This window comes from Bradysia coprophila, unplaced genomic scaffold (assembly GCF_014529535.1).
Source record: "Bradysia coprophila strain Holo2 unplaced genomic scaffold, BU_Bcop_v1 contig_87, whole genome shotgun sequence".
Classification (NCBI taxonomy): Eukaryota; Metazoa; Arthropoda; class Insecta; order Diptera; family Sciaridae; genus Bradysia; species Bradysia coprophila.
The window spans coordinates 2,525,317-2,547,173 of NW_023504014.1; the positions used below are offsets into that span (position 1 = coordinate 2,525,317).

General features: G+C 37.0%; 3 protein-coding genes across 7 annotated transcripts in view; 1 reads left to right on the top strand and 2 right to left on the bottom strand.

Annotated features, from left to right (window-relative positions):
* Window positions 1-21,557, bottom strand: part of LOC119084673 — a 125,666-nt gene extending 104,109 nt beyond the window's left edge. The window contains exons 1-2 of the mRNA XM_037194751.1: window positions 20,780-21,557; window positions 1,169-1,215 (exon numbers count right to left, since the gene is read on the bottom strand). Coding sequence (XP_037050646.1) covers window positions 1,169-1,181 — 13 coding nt within the window. The 5' untranslated portion in view covers window positions 1,182-1,215; window positions 20,780-21,557. The remainder of the gene's footprint in view (window positions 1-1,168; window positions 1,216-20,779) is intronic.
* LOC119084683 lies at window positions 4,737-9,769 on the top strand. Of its 5 annotated transcripts, XM_037194766.1 has the most exons (4): window positions 4,737-9,338; window positions 9,407-9,473; window positions 9,537-9,609; window positions 9,673-9,769. In XM_037194766.1, the coding sequence occupies exon 1, from the start codon at window positions 4,762-4,764 to the stop codon at window positions 9,175-9,177; it is 4,416 nt and encodes a 1,471-aa protein (XP_037050661.1). In that variant the 5' UTR covers window positions 4,737-4,761; the 3' UTR covers window positions 9,178-9,338; window positions 9,407-9,473; window positions 9,537-9,609; window positions 9,673-9,769. The 5 variants fall into 5 exon arrangements, with proteins under 5 accessions (XP_037050661.1, XP_037050659.1, XP_037050660.1 ...); XM_037194764.1 differs by having other exon boundaries at window positions 9,537-9,768; XM_037194765.1 differs by having other exon boundaries at window positions 4,737-9,609.
* On the bottom strand, window positions 14,328-15,394 carry LOC119084674 (trypsin iota-like). The gene has a single exon (XM_037194752.1). The coding sequence runs from the start codon at window positions 15,392-15,394 to the stop codon at window positions 14,480-14,482; it is 915 nt and encodes a 304-aa protein (XP_037050647.1). The 3' UTR covers window positions 14,328-14,479.
* Window positions 21,558-21,857: the final 300 nt, after the last annotated feature.

A 21,857-nucleotide genomic window follows, 5' to 3' on the forward strand; every position in this document is an offset into this window, starting at 1 on the left:
CCAACAATTTACGACATTATTTTAGAAACCCAAAATTTTTTGCCAATTTTCCATTGGGTATTCAATTACCTCTCAAATGAAACAAAAACTAGCAAAATCGGTTGAGATTTACTCGATTTATGTGCAAAAAACACTTAGGGCCGAGTAACGACCTTTGAGCCCTCCCAACAAGCCCACGTTGCATCTTACCCAAAAACAATGTTCAGCAACTTTGTTCTACTCGTCAATACCTTTCATTTGATATATCACAAGCAGCTATTGCGTGCGTATTTCGGTAGATATCGTCGAAAGACTGAAAAACACTTATAGGGCCCTAGCTCTGGAGGGGCCGACCCTACCATGCCCATTTTCGAACTTGACCTTACTTTTGTCGATACCAATCGGGGAAAAAAAGAATTTTGAAAAAAGGTTGTGATTTACTCAAGCTAGAGGGGTCACGGACGGACGGACGGACGGACGGATGGACGGACGGACGGACGGACGGACGGACGGACATTTTTTTTATATCGGATTCGTCATCTATGAACATAACCAAATGCTTTGCCCTTACTGTCTGCTTCCAATTCGACGTGTTACAAACGGCATATTAATCTTATAAGCCCCCAGTACTTCGTACGGGGCTAAAAATATTTGATGCATAATCGAATTCCTAGAGCTAAGTAACACCTTAATAACGAAGTAAACACAAATTGGCGCGAATTGACCTACGCTGATGCACAGTTCATCGAAACCTCATTTTTGTTCATTTACTCTGATTTACTAGACATTTAATGGAGTGAGTCCCCCCTCGGTTTGTAAGGTAATTCAGTCAATTAGGCCGTGGAAGGTAAATATAGACTTATATTTATAATATTACCGCTTCGAAGATCTTCAGTGAAAGTAAACGTAATATATTTGAAATAAATTACTAAATCATTTAAAAAAATACAAAACTAACACTTTTACAGCAAGAGGCAGTGAAATTTCAGCAAGAATTTGCTTCAGGTGTTTATACTGTTTTACCACTACCATGCGTGTTCGTATATCAGCTTCCTTAAACTAGTTTTGATTGAATGTGTGGATTAGCTGAAAAACAGCTGCAGCAAATTCATGGTGAAATTTCACTGCCTCTTACTACAATTGTAACTTACAACTAGTCAGAGCATATAGAAATTGACTGGGTACTTACCGACTGATTTCATTGTTTTTGAATTGCTGAAGCACTAAATTGTACCTCTGAAACGAAAGAAAAATTGTTTCATTTGTTATGTAAATAATAACGAGTTGTATTATTAGTGTATCATTGCTAGATTGATGATTAATTAGCGAAATAAAATTAATTAAATTATCAATCTATTGGACAAAACAGCAAAAATGTACAAGAGGCTCGTTGATTTCACTTCTACCGACTTCTACTATTGATAAATTTTTCGAAATTGAGGTACCGATCCTGATTTAGGATGTGTCATAGTTTTGAATTGGTTCCACGACAACTTCATTTGACAAATGAAAGTCTAGATTGTTGTTTTCTGTCTGTTTTCTACGATACACTGCGTGCAACGAAATGTTGTTTTTGAGGTCAACTCTTTTTTGTATTATATGTGACATTGTACTACCAAATAGCAGTGTTAGTGTTCAGTCAATCGGCTGCCCGGCCGTTCAGTGAATGTAGCGTTTCTTGCATCGATCTTAAATTAACATTTTTCCGATTTTATTGATTTTTTATTTGAAAGGTAGCGAAGATCATGTACTATTTTCAGTTGCCTATAAAAATGACAGCCGGCCGCCATATTGGATTTTAATAAAAATGGAACATCTGTAAAGAGGGAGATGATTGGTTATGTGTTGCACGTGCTTCCGACATTTCATTCATATATCCATATACAGCTAATTGAGCTATATTTAGGTGTAAAATGTTCATTTTACCGCTCTATTGTATGTAACAACGAAAAGAAGTAATGTGATTTTATCAGCCTCCGAAGATTTTCTATTTTCATTGATAAAGACCAAAGAATAAAATGTAATTACCAAAATCATATTTTCATACAAGGTTTGTCGTATGAAATGTTTAAATAACATTTCAGAATTTACCACGGATAGCAGGTCCTTCACCTCTCTTTCAGATGGTGTCCGAAACGTTCGACAACGCTGATACTGATGACATCACTGAGCCTACTGGTTGTCATCTTGACAATTGTGCGGAAGTATAATATTACGAAAGTTGCTCTTGATAGATGCGCTTGTGCGCTTTCAATTAATCTAAAGTTTGCAATCCATTTTTACGTTTTTATTAATTCAAAATTTATTCTGTGTTAAACAATCAGTAAGGTGTTTCGTGCGTTGTTTTCATTAATTGGCAACGATTGCCTATGTAAGTTGCGATGATTACGGATGTTTTTTCTCAAGTAATTTCAATCGAGGTTTCTTTTCATTGTTTAGACATCAAGTCAGGTGTTCAAGCTCGGTTTTCGAATTTGGAATTTGCTAATTCGTCCAGTACGAATAAGTAAGATTTTACTGTTCTTTGAGTTAGTCGTGGATGTTTACAATTTCTTTTCTTAATTCAAAGGATTCGAATGATTGAGTCGCACAGATGAAACACGTTTTACTGATTATTTTGGTTTGGTCTGAAAGTACTAAAAGTAAGAAGTTTGATGTAAAATAATGATTTTCTCTTTTGACCGGATCTTAAATTTAATTTACAGAATTTGAAGCTAACTATTTTCCTGTAAAATAAAACTCTGACAAACAAATTGAGTTCTTTGCTTTCAATCGTCGGACCAATCGCCGTAACACGGACATTCTTCAAATTTTTTATTTGATGACGTAAGCAATATGGCGTCGAACGAGAGGACCGTTTACAAATACTCAAGCTGCCAGTGTTGTGATGCATTGGACACAGATGAAATGGTGCAATGCGACGTTTGTGACAGATGGTTTCATTATGCGTGTGTTGGTGTTGATGACTCTGTTGCGTTTCGTGAATGGAAATGTGATCGGTGTTTTTACGCTTTTCCGACAACAACAAAAATGACAACAAAAACGACAAATGTTTTACCGTCAGCGGATAAGGAAAATCAATCGCCGAATGTTCATTGGCGGAAATCAAGAAGTTTTTCTACGATAACATCAATTTCATCAACTAAAGAAAAAGACCTGGCTATACAGCGAATAGAAGAAGAACGGCAGTTGTGTGAAAAGCGGGATCGAGAATATATTCGGAAAAAATATTCAGTGCTTGAAGGATCGGTTCACGAGTTAATGGAACTTGGTGAACACGAGCATAATGTTGATGAGGAGAAATCATCGTACGAGAACACATTAAAATGGGCGCAAAACATTCAAGATCTTACGGACGATTTAGCTAACAAGTTTACGGTGGACAATGTCTCAATTTCCATGAGCGAAGCCGAAAAATTTACTTTGAATCAAAAGTTTCTACCGCAAGCATCGTCGTCGGCAGCAGTCCGGCAAAAATCGTCTGGATCCAAGCAGCAATTTAGCTCACTTAATCCGTTCCGTATATATGAGGATAGTCCGGTGAATTCGTATCGTCCGATAAATGACAACGTTCGATTCGAAAAGACAGAGGTTCTGAAGCAGCCATTGCAGTCAAAGGCCGGCGACAAGTTTAACTCTACTTATGTGAAAGAGTTGAGACCGACGAAAGGGCGGATTATTCAACCAGCACGACTTCAGTTTCCTGAGACAACATTGGGACAAAATAAGGCGTTCACTAACTACAATGCAAAGTCAAATTTCGATCCACAAGCAACAGAATTTCAAATGGGTCAAGAAACGAAGAAGCCTAAGTTTAGTGAATTTTATTCATCAACATTTACGAACGCTCCACCGAAGATGGACTATGATCAGTTTGGATTATCGACTAAACGTCCGCAAACGACTGAGCAAATGTCAAATAAGTTGATGCGGCCATTTTATTTTGGTCCACAAACAACAAGTCAAACACCTATGAATCAAACGCAAGTGAATGAGCCAGCAATTGATCAATCAGGTGTCCATAATTCTCCTGAAAATCAGTTACCAGAGAATAACCAGGTCATCATTCAACCGCCAATACAAAATCCTTGTGGTCGTATGGTCGATTATAAGAAACTATGCAAATCATCGGTCAATTTGACACGAAGTCAGATAGCGTCTCGTCATACAATGAACAAAAGTTATCCTGCATATTCTGGCGAGCCCACGAAGTGGCAAATGTTCGAGAGTGCATTTGTGAATGCTACAATTTCATGCGGGCTCACCAATGCCAAAAATTTGTCACGCCTTCTAGAATGTTTGAAAGGTGACGCATTAAACGCTGTTCAAGGATTATTGCTACATCCAGAATCAGTTCCTGGGCTTATGGAAACATTACGACTTATGTTTGGTCGACCTGAATTGATAATTCAAACGCTATTGGATGAAATCAACGAAACGACTCCACCGAAATCTGATGATTTGAAATCGCTAGTCAAATTTGCGATTTCTGTTCAGAATTTATGTTCGACAATAAAAGCATTTAATTCTGTCGAACATCTGCGAAACCCGTCAATGTTGAAGGATCTAGTCGAAAAACTGCCTACGCAAGTTAAGCTCAATTGGGCATTTTATAAACAAACCGTTGTTGATGTCAATTTGTCAACACTGGCGGATTGGTTGTACGCTTTGGCTACGGTTGCCAGTGACGTCGTTACAACAGTTCCTGATTCACAAGCTGATAAGAAAATACGAAAGGATGATAACAAGACAGCGAATTCAACAAATTCGCTCCAGCCCGTGATGCAAGTTTCATCAAATTCTGGTGCAGTGACAAAAAACCAAAAGAAGTGTCCTGCGTGCAATCGAAATGTCTGCAAAAAATTGGCTTTTTGTGAAAAGTTCAAGAAGATGACTCGACAAGAAAGGTGGAGACTGATAAAAAGCAACAATATTTGCGGTTGTTGCTTAGGCAATCATCGATACTTTAATTGCAATCAAAAAGTTACGTGTGGTGTTGCTGGCTGTGATTTTTTTCATCACGTTTTACTGCACAATGATTCCAAAGCAAAGGAGAAGGTGGAATTAGCGGCTGCTACAAGTGAAGTGGTTCAAAAGAAAGTCTGCAATTCGATGAATGGAATTGCTTCAACTTTGACTTATCCAGAAATATTTCGGATTGTTCCGGTTAAGTTATATTTCAACGACAAGTGGATACGCATTTACGCATATTTTGATGATGGATCCAATTTAACAACTTTGGAATTTCCTATTGCTCAGAAACTTGGTCTGCAAGGCACCCGAGAAAGTTTATGTGTAAAATGGTCATTTGGTGAAACGCAATTGGAAACAGATTCTAGTCGAATTTCGTTACAAATCAGTGGTGTACATGACGGCGCTGAAAAGTTTCTACTCGACGATGTGCGCACTGTCAAGAATCTAAAGTTGCCAACACAATCAATACCCAAAGATTGGCTTGCAAAATATCCATATTTCGATGGCATTCCGATCACTCCATACAATAATGCGACTCCGCAAATGATCATAGGTCTGCGATATTCAAAATTGATGGTGTCATTGAAGACAATCGAGGGCACCTGGGAACAACCGATTGCTTGTAAAACACGGCTTGGATGGGTCGTTCAAGGACCGAATGATAGAAGAATTTTAAATTCAAACAAATTCAGCCTGAATATGTGCGATTGCCAGCGATCGTATCACGGTCTTCATCAGTTGGTAAAGGATTTTTTTTCATTGGAGGCATTTGGTGTGCAAGTCACAGATTCCGTCGTTGAATCAAAAACAATTATGAGAGCCCGAAGCATTATGGATGCATCAACTGTGAAGATCGATCAGCACTACGAGACAGCTTTATTGTGGAAGGCAAACGATATCACATTGCCAAAGAGTTACGAAATGGCTCTTCGTCGATTGGAGTGTGTCGAATCGAAGATGAAGAAAAATCCAATTTTGTCGGACCGTATAATCAACTACTTCAAAGATTTTCTCGATAAAGGATATATCCGGAAGCTATCGTTCGAAGAGCAACAGTTGCAAGGCCCACGCACTTGGTATTTGCCAGTTTTTCCTGTCTTTAATCCCAAGAAACCCGAAAAGTTACGTTTGGTATGGGACGGTGCTGCAAAAGTCAATGGGGTGTCGCTAAATTCGCAATTGTTACCTGGACCTGATCAATTGGTTCCCCTTCCGGACATTCTGCGTCGTTTTCGTGAAGCAAGGATTGGTCTAAGTACGGACATTATTGAAATGTTTCATCGCGTCTTTGTGAATTCAAAGGATCAAGACGCACAGCGATTTTTGTGGAGAGATGGCGACGTATCGAAGAAACCCGATGTGTTTGTTGTGAAAGTTTTACCGTTTGGTTTAACATGCTCGCCGGCTATTGCGCAATACGTGAAGAACAAAAATGCTGAGTCGTTTCAACAACGATATCCAAAGGCTGTCGAGGCTATAGTGAAAAATCATTACGTGGACGACATGATTGAACGAGCTCACGACGTAGATTCTGCGGTTCAGCTGATCAAAGACGTACAATTTATTCACCGACATGCAAATTTTGATTTACGCAATTTGATATCAAATGATCGTGAAGTATTGGAGGTGATTAATGGAAGTCCTGAATTCAATGACAAAATTTTGGTTGACAAGCTGGACATCAATGTTGAAAGAATTTTGGGAATGTATTGGAATACGAATACAGACACATTCACGTATTCACTTCGGTTCCTGAAAGTGCAAGACTTGACAGATGGATATCGTCCAACGAAACGAGATGTGCTTCGAACTTTAATGTCAGTTTTTGATCCGTTGGGTTTTCTGACACATTTGCTGATACATGCCAAAGTGATTTTGCAAGAGATTTGGATTACAAACATCACATGGGACGAACAGATTCCTGAAGCATTAGCAATAAAGTGGTTACGTTGGCTCGAATATTTGAAGCAAGTGGAATCTCTACACATTTCTCGTTTGTACTCACCACGTATGTCACCTAACAAACCGACTTCGATTCAATTACATGTTTTTGTTGACGCAAGCCTGGAGGCATATGCATCAGTTGCATATTTTCGAGTTGAAGATGCCAATGGAGTTGACAGTTGCCTGATTGGTGCAAAGTCACGAGTCGCTCCGATTAAGCCAATTTCTGTTCCGCGTTTGGAATTACAAGGTGGAATTCTTGGTAAACGATTTGCCGAGAGCATTTTACACAGCCATTCGGATTTGGAGGTTGAACAGACAACGATATGGTGCGATTCGAAAACTGTTTTATATTGGTTGTCAACGGAACCACGACGTTATTCGCAGTTTGTTGCATTCCGTATTGGAGAGATTTTGGAGACGAAAATTAATGCTCAATGGCGCTGGATTCCTTCCGAATTTAATGTTGCTGACGATGCGACTAAAACTAAGGATTTGCCAGAGTTACGTTCCACATCTCGCTGGTTTCGTGGTCCCGAATTTTTGCGACATTCGAATTCCAATTTTTCGTTTGAATTGGACGAACCTGATTTCACGACAAATGAAGAAGTTCGGCCGTATTATTTGTTGACACATGTGGAAGTTCCAGTAAACAAGTTCATTGAATACGAACGATTTTCTAATTGGCAACGGTTGGTCCGGACTATGGCATATGTTTTGCGGTTTGTTTCAAATGTCAAGACGAAACAATCAGAACGCCGTCTTGGTGTACTGTCAAGTGATGAATTGCTGTCAGCAGAATGTCGTTTGTTTGCTCAAGTTCAATACGACTGTTTTCGAGAGGAAATCTCTATAATTCGTTGGAATCAAACCGTCTCCATGGATAAATACAAACAGCTTGACAAAACGAGTCCAATTCGTATGTGCTCACCGTATTTGGACGATTCTGGTGTTCTTCGTGTCATGGGTCGGCTAGACAAAGCGCATACGATTTCTGAATCGGTTCGGCGACCGATAATTTTGATTAAAGATCATTATGTAACGCATTTGGTTGTCGATTGGTATCACCGCAAGTATCTTCATTTGCATCATCAGACGGTGCTTAACGAAATAAGGCAAAAATTTTGGATTCCAAAGTTACGAGTTCTTTTGAAAGTTATACGGAACAATTGCCAAAAGTGCAAGAATGATGCATCAGTTCCTCGTGTTCCGGAAATGGGATCAATTCCACGCGAACGATTTGCAGTTTTCACTCGACCATTCACATATGTCGGAATCGATTATTTTGGACCGATAAAAGTTGTTGTTAATCGCAGTAACCCGAAACGTTGGGGTGCTCTTTTTACCTGCTTGACGACTCGTGCTATTCATCTGGAAGTTGCTCATTCTATGGACACAAGTTCCTGCATTATGTGCATTCGCAACTTTATTGGACGTAGGGGTACGCCCAAGAAGATTCATGTCGACAATGGTAGCAATTTTCATGGTGCCAATAACACTCTACGGGACGAGATAGATAAGTTGGATCGGACAAAGATACAAGAAGATTTTGCTACGGATCACATTGAATGGTCTTTCAATCCTCCCACCGCAGCACATATGGGTGGCATTTGGGAACGAATGGTCGGCATTGTCAAGACGTGTTTGGATGAAGTTCTTACTGTTCGTTATCCTACTGACGAAATGCTGTTAAGCTTGTTCATCGAAATCGAAAATATGGTCAATTCGCGTCCTTTGACTTACGTTTCATTGGATTCACCGCACGATGAAGTTTTGACGCCCAATCATTTTCTACTTGGGTCGTCCAATGGCAGTAAACCGCCGGGGCAATTTGTTGATGCTGATTTGTTGCGTAATAATTGGAAAGCTGTTCAAGCCATGACCGACAAATTTTGGAGGAAGTTCGTCGACGAATATATTCCTACGTTGGTTACACGGACAAAATGGTTGAACAAGGTCACACCTTTGCAAGTTGGTGATTTCGTTTTGCTTGCTGATCCTAATTTTCAACGCAATACTTGGCTCAAGGGAATTGTTATTGAAACGTTCAACGATTCGGGTCAAGTTCGAAGTGCTCGAGTTCGCACTGCTACTGGTGCGATATTTCGACGACCAGTCTCTCATTTGGTGGTTTTGGATGTGGCGGAACCGCGACAAGTTAAGATGAATTCTCCGAATCATTTAACGGGGTCCAGAATGTCCGAAACGTTCGACAACGCTGATACTGATGACATCACTGAGCCTACTGGTTGTCATCTTGACAATTGTGCGGAAGTATAATATTACGAAAGTTGCTCTTGATAGATGCGCTTGTGCGCTTTCAATTAATCTAAAGTTTGCAATCCATTTTTACGTTTTTATTAATTCAAAATTTATTCTGTGTTAAACAATCAGTAAGGTGTTTCGTGCGTTGTTTTCATTAATTGGCAACGATTGCCTATGTAAGTTGCGATAATTACGGATGTTTTTTCTCAAGTAATTTCAATCGAGGTTTCTTTTCATTGTTTAGACATCAAGTCAGGTGTTCAAGCTCGGTTTTCGAATTTGGAATTTGCTAATTCGTCCAGTACGAATAAGTAAGATTTTACTGTTCTTTGAGTTAGTCGTGGATGTTTACAATTTCTTTTCTTAATTCAAAGGATTCGAATGATTGAGTCGCACAGATGAAACACGTTTTACTGATTATTTTGGTTTGGTCTGAAAGTACTAAAAGTAAGAAGTTTGATGTAAAATAATGATTTTCTCTTTTGACCGGATCTTAAATTTAATTTACAGAATTTGAAGCTAACTATTTTCCTGTAAAATAAAACTCTGACAAACAAATTGAGTTCTTTGCTTTCAATCGTCGGACCAATCGCCGTAACACGGACAGATGGTCGTACTAAATAATTTTGTAATCTTTTACCTTCGTCCATTATATCGTCAGCAACATGCCTTTCAATCTTCTTAGACGTGACTGTCTGTGTCAATTTTCGTCTCAAACAATTTTCCACCTCTGACCTGGTATATAGCAAATAAATTATCCAATAATGGGTCATGCACCGGATTACAATATACGGCATGGTCGTGAAGGCTATCAAAATCGTTTGTCAACACCATATATGGGTATTAGTAGAGTAAGAATATAGAGCTGACCGAAATGAATAAATGAAAATTCCGCTTTGAATAGATCCCTTTCATGTTAATGTCGAACGATGATTTACCGGCCAAAGATATCGCCGGATGGTATGGACGGTTTTTGAAAAATGAAAAAACATATTTTCGATGTTGATAAATTGCGGTGAACACAAACAATAGAGTCAAGAAGAAGAACAGCATTTTCGAAACTCTATTCTTGGTGTTTGTTTTCTGTGAATAAAGGAAATGGAAAATCATTTTCAGTTCGAGTGCCCTAAAAAGACGAGAAAAACATTCAGGGCAACAGTAGGAAAATGTACGGAAATATTAGATTTTATATTTACAAAAGAAATATCTTTTTGATGTTTTTATGGAAATGGAATATTACTTTTATGCGGCATATGAGTGTGGAATAAGGATATCAAAATGATTCTCTACATTTTTATTTCATTCAAGAAGCGGTTGTATCAGCGATGAATGAGATTACACCACTCACAGAGAAATGAAATGAAATACATTCGTCTGTAATTGTTTCCATATCGTCGCTTAGAATGTGTTTATTGCGTAGGTGGAAGCACGGGTTTTCAGATGGTACAACCAAAGTATATAAACACTGAAGGTATCGCAGATCCGCAAAAACGTTGGCCACAAGCAAAATCGAGTAAAATTCACTTTGTTAGTGTTGTAAACGCGCCCTAATTTGATTAATTATGTCACCACTGAGCTGCTGTAATTTTTTTCTCATATTTTTAGCCCCGTACGAAGTACTGAAGGCTTATAAGATTAATATGCCGTTTGTAACACGTCGAATTGGAAGCAGACAGTAAGGGCAAAGCATTTGGTTATGTTCATAGATGACGAATCCGCAATAAAAAAAATGTCCGTCCGTCCGTCCGTCTGTGACCCCTCTAGCTTAAGCAAATCACAACCTTTTTTCAAAATTCTTTTTTTCCCCGATTGGTATCGACAAAAGTAAGGTCAAGTTCGAAAATGGGCATGGTAGGGTCGGCCCTTCCAGAGCTAGGGCCCTTTAGGTGTTTTTCAGTCTTTCGACGATATCTATCGAAATACGCACGCAATAGTTGCTTGTGATATATCAAATGAAAGGTATTGACGAGTAGAACAAAGTTGCTGAACATTGTTTTTGGGTAAGATGCAACGTGGGCTTGTTGGGAGGGCTCAAAGGTCGTTACTCGGCCATAAGTGTTTTTTGCACATAAATCGAGTAAATCTCATCCGATTTTGCTAGATTTAGTTTTTTATGGAAGGTAATTGAATACTGAAAAGAACGTGGCGAAAAAAGTTTCAAATTAGGGCCCTTGGACTAAGGCCGCTACTCGGCCCTAAGTATTTTTTGCACATAAATCGAGTAAATCTCATCCGATTTTGTTAGTTTTTGTTTCGTTTGAGAGATAATTGAATGCCGAATAGAATGATGGCAAAAAAAGTTTTAAATTTGGGTCCTTGGACTAAGGCCGCTACTCGGCCCTAAGTGCTTTTTGCACATAAATCGAGTAAATCTCATCCGATTTTGTTAGTTTTTGTTTCGTTTGAGAGATAATTGAATACCGAAAAGAACGTGGCGAAAAAAGTTTCAAATTTGGGCCCTTAGACTAAGGCCGCTACTCGGCCCTAAGTGCTTTTTGCACATAAATCGAGTAAATCTCAACCGATTTTCCTAGTTTTTGTTTCATTTGAGAGGTAATTAAATACCCAATGCAAAGTTGGCAAAAAATTTTGGGTTTCTAAAATAATGTCGTAAATTGTTGGTTTTATTTGAAAGGTACTTCGTACGGGCTTTCGTAATTGCGCTATGCGCAATTTTAAAAATGAACAGTTTCAGTAAATTTGACAATGGCCAACTTGACTTGCATTTTGGTAACAGACGCATTACAGGGTTATAGACGTATTAGGGTTCCGGGCTTATTAGGGCTACGAACGTATTATGGTTGCGGACGAAATAGGATTACGGGTCGTACGGGGCTAAGTCGCAGCAAACGTTCCGACTGTTCTGATGCCTTGTTTTTCATTAGTTAAGTTGTCATGCTTGAGTGACCTAAATGAATTCCCGGAAGCCTTTATAAACAAAGAGTTCAGTTTTTATCAATATCGCGTCAATGTCGCATCATCTGTCGCGAGTAGATTTTAAATTTGCAAATAATTTGATTCATCGGCAATAAAATTTGCCAAAAATTGTAAATTAGGATCGCGGTTGTGTGTGCTACAGTAGACAAATATTTATTTCAAGTTTCGGACATAGATCTAACGTTTGTTTTCGAAATAAGGTAAATTCACGTTGCTCAGATAATAAAACCAGCAATTTGTACAATTCGATCCCATGATCTGTGTGCATTGATCAGAAATGATCACCCTAACTGATTAAATCTTAAAAAAATCCCTTTACGCCCTCAGCATGCTAAACACATGAAAAGTACAGTTTTCGACACATGTAACATGCAAATTAAGTTACACCGAAGATTTGCACCACCCTAAGTAAATTCATAAGTTTTCTTTAGACGCCTGAACCTCTAAACACTACTCCAGGTTTTTCATCATTTCGTTTTCACAATTTTTTTTTGCATATATAGGTGTCATCACGGTATCTGTATCACCGAAAAACAAATTTAACACCTTTTTTGCGCTTCTTATTCATTATACCTATACAGTTACAGATGTACTTGTTCCCAGTCATGAATGACGTATTCCAAAAATGTTTTTTTACAAAAAAAAATCTGGCAATACAAACTACACAACGGCAATATACGTATACGTAACCACATACTCCGAGTTTCAAAAAACATATTTCATCTCATGAGCACGAATTACATTTTCCCCACTTTATAACAATGCGTCGGTATCATTTTTCACGATTTCCTTACGGGGAACAAAATTTTTCACATTGCATAATAATGAAAATCGTACGCAGACCTAACGATATTGTAGCACAGAATATTTTCTTTTCATTTTATTACTCAGACTATCAAAATATCTCAAATCAAGAATAAATTTCCGTGCTCATCGTGTTTTACGCGTACATCCGTTACATCCATTGACTTCTTTTACTATCATTCAATTTCTTCTTCATTAAATCGCATTTGTCGTAACATTTAATTCCCTTGACTGAAAGTCAGGGTCTTACACCAGAAAATACCGAAAAAAATTTCTGAGAATTTTATTGTGTCATTGCAAATTCACAATGACATTCTCTGAAAAAAATGACAGTGAGACATTTGAGATGTCGTTCACTGTACTATCAAGTTGTTTGTCATTTATCAAGTAGGTAGTTTTTTACTCCCTTTACAACCACATCTTACGCCAGGAAAATGCCTGTTATCAAATAAGCACACTTTGATTAAAAAGTGTAAGAAATTATAATAAAAAAGTTACATTTTTGCAGGTAATATAAGATGAATTATCTCAACTAATTTCTGAAGATTTTTTGAAAAACATGGAATTAAGTGAATCAAAGAGAATATTGTCCGATATATCGGTATATTATCATGAATTTTCAGATAAATATCAAAATATCGATATTTTGATAATTATCGATAATTATTAAATTATCGATAACGATATGATTAATCGATTATCGATAATTTCTTTCGATTGATATTATCGATAATTTTGAGCGCCTCCCATCCCTACATTTATCGCACTTTTTTATTTTGTGAAAAAGTCCTCGTTCCACATTCATAAAACAAACATCGCATCACTCTGATGTAACAAAAAAGCAATCAAACAGAATAATAGACAGCTCATACGAGTGGGAAGTCTACACGAGTCATATTTTAATTATGATTTGAGGTTGAAAAAAATCTTGAAAATTGAAAATTTATAAGAAAATTGAGAGCTCAAAAAGTGGTCTAAAATCATTCCACCTTACGCTCGATGGTTTCCAATCATTCTGTTTCTGTTTCTGGCATTTGCGTGGAGTCATTGCTATAGTAAATATATTATGTATTAAATGTGACAAGTTTTTATAAATACGTCAAAAATACATTTAGAAAAGTGTTAGTCAAGGGACCTGACCCGCCCAAAAGGTGGGACCTAGTTTTAAGGCTTTAAATCTTAGATTAGCTTTCTACAGACATTTTACCAAAAATAAATTCTTTGGCTTTTACATGGAAACGATGGCGAAATGGAATCGGTCAACTTTTAAAGCAAAAAGTATTTTTCTACAGGAAAGGGCAATCCAGTCGAAAGCTTCAGCTGATTCACTCATACAAACAAAATTTATATGGCTATAACACCACCATACGCATGCAGGTACTGTTAAAACGGTATATAAACAATCATAACCACTTTTTTTGTATGAGTGAATCAGCTGAAGCTAATTAAGGCTGAAATTTGATTACCCTTTATAGTAAGAACAACAAATACTTATCTAGCTTACACTGTCAATTTAAATTGTTGGATCCGACCGTACTGTACAAAAATATCAATTGCCATCCATAAATTCATCTGCTCAAGTTTGTTTTAATAAAATGATGTTCGATACCAACAATAGGAAAAAAGATATAATCACAACATGAAGACTCTTGACTATGTCTTTGCTTGAACAATTTGTTGTGCCATCAGTGGTATTAATCCAGTCGAACACGTAAGCAACACTGCTGTAAACATCGGGAGACTTCGAGTCGTAAAATTCGTTTCCAAAAGACACAATACCACAAAGCTCATTTTTGCAATAAAGTGGGCCTCCCGAGTCGCCACAACCAGCATTTTCGTTATTAGTTCGTCCAGCACACAACATCTGCTCGGGCGAGAAATGAATACCAAACTCTTTTGCGCATACTTCTGGTGGATCTATGGTTATTCTGGCAAATTGCAGGTCATTCGGTATTCTTATTTTCATATCCTCTTGTACATCGCCCCAGCCACTGAGGTAACAGATCGTGCCTGGCGTTGGATTTTGTGTAGCTAATGCAATCGCCGCTACTCGTTCGGATAGTCTGAAGTCAAAAAGTCCATTGATAAAAACGACAGCGTAATCATATTGGACGGTACGGTGATCGAATTTCGGGTGAATGGAAATTTGTTTTAACAGAAACAAATAAATCGGTTTCTCAACATTCAGTTTGGTAGTTCCGGCCAATATGGCAAATAAGGCCGTAGGTATCCTGGCTCCATTTTCATCGGTCACACAATGACCAGCTGTTAACACTTTCACATCAGAAATAATGGATCCCCCACAGAGGTGCTTTCTGTGTTTTTGCAGCGATACTTGATAGGGAAATTGGAGCTCATCGGCTGTGATTCCATGTAATATACGAATATCGGCTTCACTATTTGAATCGGTGGGACATCGGCAAGGTATTGCGAGAAAAAGTAGAGAAAGGCAAATTACTTTCGAGACATACTTCAATGTCAGAAGAAACATTTTGCGATGGAATTATCGTCAGTAAACTACGATTGTATTAACGACATTATGGTGTTTTTTTTTAAATTTCAAGCAGAGCTTCACGACTCAACTGTAGATGTTCCAAATCATAAGGTAAAGTATCGCGGTTCGACAAGAATTTTGAAAATCTGAGTTTCAACTCGATTGTTTCCGTTTCTTGGAAGATATGTATGCGGAAATTGTTTTAGACTATGGGAACCATTAATTTTCTACGAAACTAGCCTAATTATGTTAATTTTAATGTTAATTTCAGTTAATTATTAAGGTTTTAATAGAAATCCGGCTTCGACATTTTGGATCGCGGTTCGACAGTACGGCAAAAATCGCGGTTCGACATGTCATGTTGTTAGAGGCTTAAAAACAAAATATGAAAATCACGAATTGGTATTAAAAATGCTTTTTTATAGGCTGAAAACTCACGAAAATTGCTTATTTTCATCAAAAATCGGCTTTCCATGCAAAATTCAAAGAATATTAAATTTCGATGAATTTTGCATGCACAAACCAAATCTTCCTTGATTAAGTGCTTCCGAGCGTACGCTGAAATTGTAGCCTACATTTCTGCGTTTCGAAATTTTTGATCGCTGATATCTTTTTACGAGAGGCCTTTTTGAAAAATGTACGACCACATTTTCGAGTAAAAATATGTCAGCTTTGAATAAAAAATAAAATTGTCTGTGAAAGTTTCATGTGCTTTGAGAAAACTGTACCGATGCCCCAAATTTGCATCAAAGGTACACTTTTCTCAAAGTACATGGAACTTTCACAGACAATTTTATTTTTTATTCAAAGCTGACATATTTTTACTCGAAAATGTGGTCGTACATTTTTCAAAAAGGGCTCTCGTAAAAAGATATCAGCGATCAAAAATTTCGAAACGCAGAAATGTAGGCTACAATTTCAGCGTACGCTCGGAAGCTCTTAAACTGTTCAGTACCAATAATTTCACTAATGTCGACTCTTATAATGCAAAGAAACTAAAATTTCCCGATAAAATCGTGGAAGTTGAGTCACAACAATCACTGTCGAACCGAGATTTTTTCCGTTTCGAACCGCGAACCATATTTACTACACATAATTCCACATAAATAATCACTTTCTACACTTGTTTAGAATTAATTTCATAAAAGTAAACATTATTAATGCTAGTAATGTGATTCCTAAGATCTTACAATCGCTAAAACGAACTGGTGGGCATACGTTATTTTGCACCAGCTGGTCACATACAACTCCAAATGGGACCAGCTGGTGCAAAATAACGTATGCACACCAGTTCGTTTTAGCGATTGTATGTTAATTAGTTGTTGAACAATCTTCAGCCAAAAATCACGAAAATTAATGCGAAAAAGTCACTGTTTCTTGTGTCAACATCCCGGGCTATTTAAAATATGAAAACACATTCAATTTTGATTAGATTTTACCGATTCACTTCGAAAAACATTTAAATTAATTAGAAAAATTAGATTTTCCACTAAATTATTTGGTTTTCATTCACTTTTTCACATACTAAAGACGCTCAACACGAAGTGTCGGAAAACGAACCGTTTTTGACATGTCGAACCGCGATACTTAACCTTATACAGGTCTCAAAGTAATAGTGATTACGAACGAAGAATGTTTTCAGAACCTAGAGTTATCGCTCTTACCTCGGACGGGCTTTTAACAGTAAGTAAGTGGGAAATAATTTGAAGAGAAATTTAAATGAGAGATTTAAGGTCTCCGCGCACTTCAACGTGTTGGATCTCCGTTTTAATAATGCGCCTCAGACTTTTTGAGAGTTTCATGCAATATTGGGACAGCTTTCATTCATAATTCATAATTCATTCATTTGCGCGTTCAGTTTCGGCGCGTGAGCTGCCGCTAGAATTGGACAACCAACTAGCTATTGAATTTGAATTTCAAATTTCAACGTTTCCTTATATGAGAATGGGATGATTCAACGCTGCGTTGCACTTTCCGTTAGAGCCATGTTAGTGTGCAAACAATTTTACCTTATGTAATACTGTTTTGTGGTATTTCATCATTACATTAAGGACTGGCGTCACGACCTGTTACTAATTTATCAAATGAATAATATGGAAATGCGTTGCAGCTGTGTGTGTGTGTTGCTCATAGAGTTTTAAAGCTGTGGTGTTGCTCGTATAATAGCTACATGAACCCAGCAGATCCATATTCATTTGTTACCCATTAATATTAAATGAAAATTGAAGAAGGCTGAAGTTAAAGAAGCAATGAAAATATCCATTTGCTGAACACAACGTGAAACATTTCTATAAACCTTTTTGTGAGGAAAAAAGGTAATGGTACAGAAACCTTCGTTTCCTTAATATTAAATTAGCACCTACAATTGAATATTAATTTGAGTATGAGATCGTACCTACTGTTTACTGGCCTCGATGAAATTAAACATTTCAGAATAGTGAACGAAAGATGACATTAAAAACATATTTTTCTGTTGATAAACTTTCGCGATTAATTTAAGTCTCTTCTTTGCCCACTTGAATAATTTAGAAGTAAAAGTTAAAGAACATTTGATCATAGCAGCATATTGGGTGGTAGGAAGTTTCATTTCTTAGAATTGTTCCATAACTTATGCTTCCAGAAGTATTGATACGAATTAATAGTAGAGTAATGAACATGTCTTTTAACAGACTCATTAAATAAACGTTTGTCTCATATACGATAATACAATACAAGCAAAAATGTATATTCCGAGCACTAGCAACACTACCCAGTGCCGCCTTTTCCATATGGGCAACATGGGCAAATGCCCGTGGCGCCCAAATAAGTTTGGCGCCCGATTCGAGAAAAACAAAAAAAAATGTTTCACTCTAGCTAATATAGTGATATGACAGTCTTAGCACAATCATCAGTTGAAATATTTGATGTGAGGCGCAGTGTGATTGAATTGTGAGTTTTTGCTTGGTGATTTTGAGACAAAAAACTCGAAAACAGAAATCTTCTGTAGGATGAAGCAGGAAAGAAAAGGTCTTATCGCTAGGCAGATATTGATCAAATTTAAAAACTGGCAGTTTGTTTGACCGAAATCCGTCCAGTGGAAATTCAATTTTTTACGGATGACAGAGTCGATCTCTTAAACTTTTATTTTTTTTTATATTTTAATCTTGAAATTAAAAAATTAACTTCGGTTAGAATACTCTTGTTTTGATAGAATCTAATTGGAAACTAATATTTGTTTTTTTTTGTAACCGACCAAAATTTTCTTAGATTAGTCCCTGGAAAAACATTGTTTAAATAACGAAATAAAAAGCTCGCTCCGGTTTCGAAAAAAACTATGGGTTAGATGAAGAAAACTTCTCATTCAGAACCCACTTCTCAACGTTGACTTTAAAGATGTTTCGCTCGCTCCGCTCGAGAAATTTCGACTACTGCATCAATCTGAACAGTTACTAGTGGCCATACAAGCCAAGGTATATTTGGGCATTGATCATCGTACGGTAAAAACTATTTTTGACAGGCCAAAAACGAACGAGAGCATCTACAGAGTCATAACATCAATGCTTTTACGAACAATTTGTCAACAATCATATTTTGGCTATGGCTTAAGCACAAAACCAAAATGTATGGATGACGCGTTGACAGCTCCAATAACCTTGGAACTGACTTATTCTATAGCCGTTTAGTTCAATCCAATTAAGGTTGTGCCGTATTATTCTAGTCGCGAAAAAAACAAAAACAATTTCTTTCCATTTTTTTGTAAAAAAAAGTGATAATTGAAGAAAATATGATACCTTGGCGCATTTTTCCAAGTGCCCGTGGCGCCCGAAAGGCAAAAAGCGGCACTGACACTACCAAATCAAAGAACTCTTCAATTATATTTGATTTTCTTTCCTGCGAGTATTTGGGTGTCTCTCAAAACGTCACACAATTTTTTGTATTGTAAAATTCTGACAGGTATAGTAACCCCTTACCTCAGCTCTGTGAATTTTTCACCCCACGAAAGGCGAAATTATAATTATTTAAACTCAAGAAAACCATTCAAACATTTGTTTCTATTTTTAAACGTGAACAAAGTGCCTGCTCATTGAAACTGCACCTAGTTTCAAGTTAGGTTGTCTGTGGATGATTTTTGAATTTTCGAATGATCTTGGACTCGACCTAATCAAGGATATATTAGTATTAAGGGAGCGCGAGTGGAGCGAAAGAGTGTCTTGTATTATAGAAAGTCATTAGTTCAATCCGCAATTTTACTTAAAAAAGAAGTTTCACCAATTTATGCCTAAGAAGGCAAATTCTGAAATAAAAAGTGGGTATGTGCTTGGAGTTTAAGAAACTTAGGATGAAAAAACACCCACTGAACTGTTATAAAAATATTGTTGTTCCAATTCTTCGAAAAGATTATAACATTTGAGCGGGTGTTTCGTCATAATTAATCTCAACTCCCAAGCGCATCCCAATTTTTATTTCAGAATATTACTTTTTGGCCACTCATACTCTACATATAAATCGGTACATAGAGGTCTGCGGCCCTGGAAGCTCGTTTTGAAAAAGGGGACAAAAGAGTACATTTTATGAAAAAGTGATGTTCTTGGAATTATTACGAAAGAGAGGACGACTGGCATTCCTACAATGGATACTCTGCTGAAATTGTAGCCTACTTTTGTGCGGTATTTTATTTCCGATGAATCATCTTTGAAAATTGTAAAACCGCAATAACGACCACAAATGTGTTTGTGACACTTTAAATAGTTCAGAAAATATAATAGGCGATCTACAATTGCCCTGAACACTAGCATTAGTTCACTTTTATTGACCAAGCCACAGCACTGCTCCTAGCATGAACACTGAATTGACATGTGTTCAATTTGGAGGGTGCATCTGATAAACTATCGTTGCGAACATTTCGCTTTAAATTTACTTATCAAATAGTCCATTTCTATTATCGTTCTAATGAACCATTTGAAACTAAAACAAAGAAATGATTCTATTTGAAATGATGATTCATTCATCGTTGTAGTCATGAAAAAGCTGCTCGTGTCTATTCGCCTAGTCGGTTGGCCTGTAGAGGCATCACATTTTTTTATAGTATACTTCAATCTCACTGGACTATTATTTTGTGTAGCAACTTCACATTGATTCATTCCCATGGAATGTCACAGCAGTGAAGTTTGTTCATGAAAAAATAATTCAGTGACAGCAGTTTTTTTATGAACAAAAGTACTAAATTGTATTAGATTTTACCCTTAGTATCTAAACTCCATTCGCCTATTAGGCGACGTATTTCTACCAATAATTTGATGAGATTAATAGGCAATGCTTTTTGTTGGAAAATTAGATACTATGTATGTATGACTTGCAATATTTTGTGTTACTCCGACGCGAAAACTATGTTATTCCACTTACCCCACTGAGCAATGAATATAGTCTCCTGAATGAATATCCTTTGTAAGTAAATCCAAACGACAAACAATATTAAATCAATGCGATACTTAATTCCTTATTAAATTAGGCACAATAATTGAACCACACACTATTTTCACTTCTGCTCTGTTATCATCATCGCAAAAATTTTCTTTCTTCGTCGCGACGTTACAGAAAACACCCCGTCTGTGTAAAAGGAAAAGGTAAATTATGCAACGTATGCGAAGTTGAGCACAATTTTTGGAAAATATTGTTCGTTGAATGGAATCGTTTTTCAACAATAAATTTACAATCGAAAACTGGTACACCAAATGAACGATTTTCTTTCATTTATATAACCAAGTAAATAGAATTAAAGTTCATTTTTCTGTTGCTGTTACAAGATAGAAAGTTTTAGACGAGAAAGTAGGGCAGTGTGCCCGACCAAACGATCCACACAACTGACAGACGTCTTTGTAAACTGGGGCTCGATTGATGCAGGGATACGGATCGATTTCGAACATCCGTTTTTTGTGTGTGTTCTTACCCCAAAAGACAATATTACTTGCAATTTTTACAAATTTCCATGCCATTCGTTGACACCATTTTCAATTGATTGCAATATGCACTTAAAACATCAAAAATCTTACTAAAAATATGGAATTAAAGTGGTGTTCGAACACTCAATTTTTCGATTACTTTCAGTGTATCCCCCACGAAAATTTTCATCTCCGGAAAGCAATCGTCATCTTCGCTCACAATCATGTTGAGCACCAGTATCCATGGCAACCATCAGCCGTGTGTATACCAGAAAACATTCTATATACACATTTTGGGCTTGTGAAAAGTCAACATAACGCACACACTGCAGCATTGAAAAATAAAAGCTCTCGATAATATTATTTTTGGTATGTGGCATTTTTTTTTGTTTTACCTAAGTGTAGGTATGTAATGTCAGAAATGTGACTCATGTATACACATATTTTGGAAGTAGGCGTGATGGCACATTGTTTTAGTCAGAGATACTTGCCTATGAGATAATTCACGGTTATAAGTTTGAAAATTTTAGACAGAACGGAGA